This window comes from Pseudorasbora parva, chromosome 5 (assembly GCF_024679245.1).
Source record: "Pseudorasbora parva isolate DD20220531a chromosome 5, ASM2467924v1, whole genome shotgun sequence".
Classification (NCBI taxonomy): Eukaryota; Metazoa; Chordata; class Actinopteri; order Cypriniformes; family Gobionidae; genus Pseudorasbora; species Pseudorasbora parva.
The window spans coordinates 13,299,474-13,303,524 of record NC_090176.1 but is presented as its reverse complement, the minus strand read 5'-3'; the positions used below and the strand labels follow the sequence as shown (position 1 = coordinate 13,303,524).

The 4,051-nt window shown below is 36.9% G+C and overlaps 1 protein-coding gene across 1 annotated transcript; it reads left to right on the top strand.

Annotated features, from left to right (window-relative positions):
- Positions 1 to 598: 598 nt before the first annotated feature.
- Positions 599 to 3,696, top strand: LOC137075843 (uncharacterized). The gene is made up of 5 exons (XM_067444797.1): positions 599 to 800; positions 1,264 to 2,315; positions 2,410 to 2,479; positions 2,795 to 2,969; positions 3,531 to 3,696. Exons 1-5 carry the CDS (start codon positions 599 to 601, stop codon positions 3,694 to 3,696), a joined length of 1,665 nt encoding a protein of 554 aa, XP_067300898.1.
- The last annotated feature ends 355 nt before the right edge of the window (positions 3,697 to 4,051 follow it).

The window sequence follows — 4,051 nt, the reverse complement described above, 5'->3', positions numbered from 1 at the left end:
TTATCCTTAAATTTGGCCCGCTGATACGCTTGTGGACACTAAGGTTTGAAAGCAAGCATTCTTATTTCAAGGAGTGTGCCAGAAAACTCCACAATTTTCTGCACTTAAGTAAGACACTGGCAGAAAGACACCAGCTTCTTCAGTCATATCTGGGTTGTGGTCAGTTATTTCCACCTCCTATTCAGGTTGCTGGTGAAGCAAATGAAATTGATGAACAAACATACAATGGGGATATACAGATGCTGTTAAAGACTGTTGAAATGGATAAAAGCAAAACCTTAGAGGTTTCATCAGTGAATTATAAAGGGACCAAATACACCAAAGGCCTTGTTGTTGTTTTAAATAACACTGATGACAAATTGGTCTTTGGGAAAATATCCCTCATACTTACTGATGAGAAACAGGTGCACTTTGTTGTTTTGGTTCATCAGTCAGTTCTGTTAGTTGATCTTGGAATCTACCACCTATGCAAGTCAGATAATGAATATGCATATATTAATGCAGATAGGTTGCAAGATTATTATCCACTGCCAGTGTACAACATCTTGGACCTCCCTACTGTTTGCTTGCATCACTCAGTGTGTTCTTCTTTCTAGGTATGGATGCTGAATGCATTCAGGAAATTCAGAGAGTGCTACCTGAATTGGACTATGAGAGATTGATGGGTGTCATTGAACACCTGTCATCAGTTGTTGGAGTCACAAAGAAAGAAGACTTTGCCTTTATTGAGAGGGATGACTTACAGCATCATTTAACACCAATACAGTGTCGTAAAATCATCCAAACCTTTAAACAAAGTGGTGAGTAAAAGCACATCTAAAGCAATTTGAAATGTTTAATATATTTTATGAGGCATCTCTCTAAATAAAGCTTGAGACATTAAACTCCAGTCCATGGGATCCACCTGCAAGCATGTTTAGATGTCTCCCAATTCAACACACTAAATAGCAGATGAGTTGAATCAGGTGTTTTTAATTAGTTGAATATCTAAAACATTCTGATAGGTGGGTCACCAGGACTGGAGTTGAAAAATCTGGGTTAAACTAATGGATTAACAATCTCTAAATAACAGAAGAGACAGAATGAACCAATTGTTAATTATTTGGGCAAAACAGTATAACAGTATATAAAAAAAAAAAAAAAAGTTAAGCAGAAAACAGGTTTTGAAAACCAGTAAAAAAAAAAAAAAAAATAGTTGTCTTATATGTAAACTGTAAATAAAATGCACTTGTAAATATCTGTTAATGTATTTATTCTCTTCAGAACTGAATGGTAGAGTTGACACCAATGTCAACTGTGTGCCAAATGAACAGGCAGTGCCCTTTTCGTCCTTGGACCCTAAGCCAACAGATGGACATGCCCACCTTGCACCTCCTCATACACAGCCCCACTCTACTGGATTATCTTTTACGAACACGCAGAACTCGTGGGTCAGTCAGTTTGAGATACCTTGGGAGAAGATGGCTGCTTCACTCTCACAAGCAATATTAAGAGGGCAGAGGGCTAAGCCTGCAGACAGACGAGCAATGGTGAGAATTGTGGTGGCTGCCATGCAGAAACACTGTCCAAATCCCAACAGGGCTGCCTGTGTAGAGATAGCGAAAATGATTGTGTCAAAATATCCTTTGACCTTTGCAGACACAAATGATGAAGGTGAACAGTTGGGAATAGGTTACTATTCACTTATTAATCAGCTTAAAACAAGAATTGAGCATGTTAACCGCAACAATGTAAGTGAGAGAATACGAAGACCAAGGACAACGAAAGAACATAGTGAAGGCACTAGCACCAAAACAGTACGGAGCAAAGTAGACAGCTATGGCTGCACAAATTGGCAGCCGAAATGTCTCCCAGAAGGAGAGACGATTGACTCCTTAGAAGACAGAAGAAAAAATATGGTCGCCATATTTCAGTCTGCTGGCCCCAGAGTTGCGGACATGCCAGATATTGACAATTCAATGAGTTTGACATACATCTATCAACGTCACATGTTAAACAGCTGCCCTCCCCCGAGCATAAATGTGATTGAAGAACAGTGGCCTTTCCTCTTTACAAAAAGGGGACTCTGTGCCCATTTCAAAACTCTCACGGGTATTGATATCTGTGATCGAGTAGGACATGCTCTTCAAACCAAAGGGAAGAGGATCATAGATTTCTTCCAAAGACAGATTCAGAACAGAGACATTCAGTGTCTTCTACGGGACATGGAGAATGACACAACGACCATGCAGCATAACCGGACCAGCATAGCAGCAGTACTCCTTTTGATGAAGCACTTCCTTGAAAAAGAAGATTCCATCTTCATTTTGGCTGATGTAAGTGGTCAATATTATTGCAAATTACATAAAATGTTATTTTCAAGCTGTATTTTAAACATGTTGTAATCATAGGTCTTTTTGTGTTTTAAAGACAACTGCAACAAAGGCATCCATTGAGAAAGACATGAGCCTTCCAACCATGCCAAGACTCATAATGCTTGGTAAGAGAAGATTTTGAGGAATGTTAGTGTACTGTCAGCCTATTCTCATGAAATGTGTCTCTATAGCACACACATTTATATGCCAAATTTAGTTTTTACGTGCAGCTTTCGCATACATATGATAAACAATTTTTTTTGGCATGTAATATGCACTCACTAATTCTACCCAAGGAGGTTACACAGTGCATACAAGTCATTTTGTCGATTCAATTTTACAATAAACACAATGTGGGCCATAGAGATGCATTTCATGCAATAATTAAAATTGGCAAATACCTTTTTTTTAAATGTTGTAATTTGTATTTTTCTTTTTAGGGAACACATTTCTCTCTTCCACAAAGTGGATGGTAAGCATTGAGGGAAAGGTGGCCTATGTTTTGGATGAGCACCTGGGATTTGCAGATGCCTTATCTGTATTCTTCAGCTGCTATTATGTGTTCAACATTGAATACCAGGAGCCTGCCTGTGCGACACTGGAACTCATACAACGGTAAGTACCCCTCTTTGTTTCTCCACATATTACTGTTAATTCAATCTTTATCTTGTATGTTTAGTTATGTCTGTTTAACTGATCATTTATCATGTTTTTTCATAAAATTAAATTAAATCTGCAAAAATATTCCAAAACTGTTTGTTTTGGTTGATTTTGGCTGATAAAATATAATTTATGAAAAGACATGGCGGTAAAACCTTAGAATAATGTTGCTCACGGTGTTATAAACCTGAATACATTTCTTTGTTCTTCTGAACACAAAAGAAAATATTTTAAAGAATGTTTGTAACCTAACAGATTGAGGCACCATTCACTTCTATAGTATTTTTTTTTCCTACAATAGAAGTGAATGGTGCCTCAATCTGTTTTGTTACAAACATTCTTGAAAAGGTTTAGAACAACTTGAGGGTAAGTAAATTACATAATTTACTTTTTTATATCCATTTAATGATGGACCATTATTCTAAAGTGTTACCAAAAGCATTTAAAGCAAAGGCACTTAGGGTGAAGAAATCTAAAATATCTTTATTAATTCACTTAATTTTCTCTTGCTTAAAGCTTTTTCGTTAGGATAAACCCAGATGAGGGAACAAAATGCACCGCCAAAACTGGAGTGAGCCGGAAGACAGGGGAGGTTGTCAACAGGAAGACGACTGCAATCAACAACAGAGTGTCATCCTTCCTTCGTCACCTAGTGGAATTTGAATGGAGAAACTTGGACTAGGTAAGACACTTTTTAATAGGATATGTAAAGTATACACAGACACTTTTACGTTTGAGGATACCTAACTAAAGCTAATGCAGTATACATGTAATCCATCCTGCAAAAAAAGGTTACAATGTTGTTTTTGATTAAATAGATAGTGATATCGTGTTGAGGTGATTCAGTAATATGATAATTTTGGAGGATGTAGTTTGTGCTGCTCCTATTATGTACTGACAGTTTTCTTTAGTGTCTTTTATTAAGCTAAATAACAAAAACACCTCTGTAATATACAATCAAGTTCAGCATCACTACAAAGTACATTCTTCAAAATATTAATAACAGTGAATCACCTCTTCCATAAAACAGTTCATGA

Coding starts and splice junctions, on each gene's coding strand:
- LOC137075843 (XM_067444797.1), top strand. CDS start 599: ATGGATGCTGAATGCATTCAGGAAATTCAGAGAGTGCTACCTGAATTG. Junction 801..1,263: donor CCAAACCTTTAAACAAAGTG/GTGAGTAAAAGC, acceptor TATTCTCTTCAG/AACTGAATGGTAGAGTTGAC. Junction 2,316..2,409: donor CCATCTTCATTTTGGCTGAT/GTAAGTGGTCAA, acceptor TGTGTTTTAAAG/ACAACTGCAACAAAGGCATC.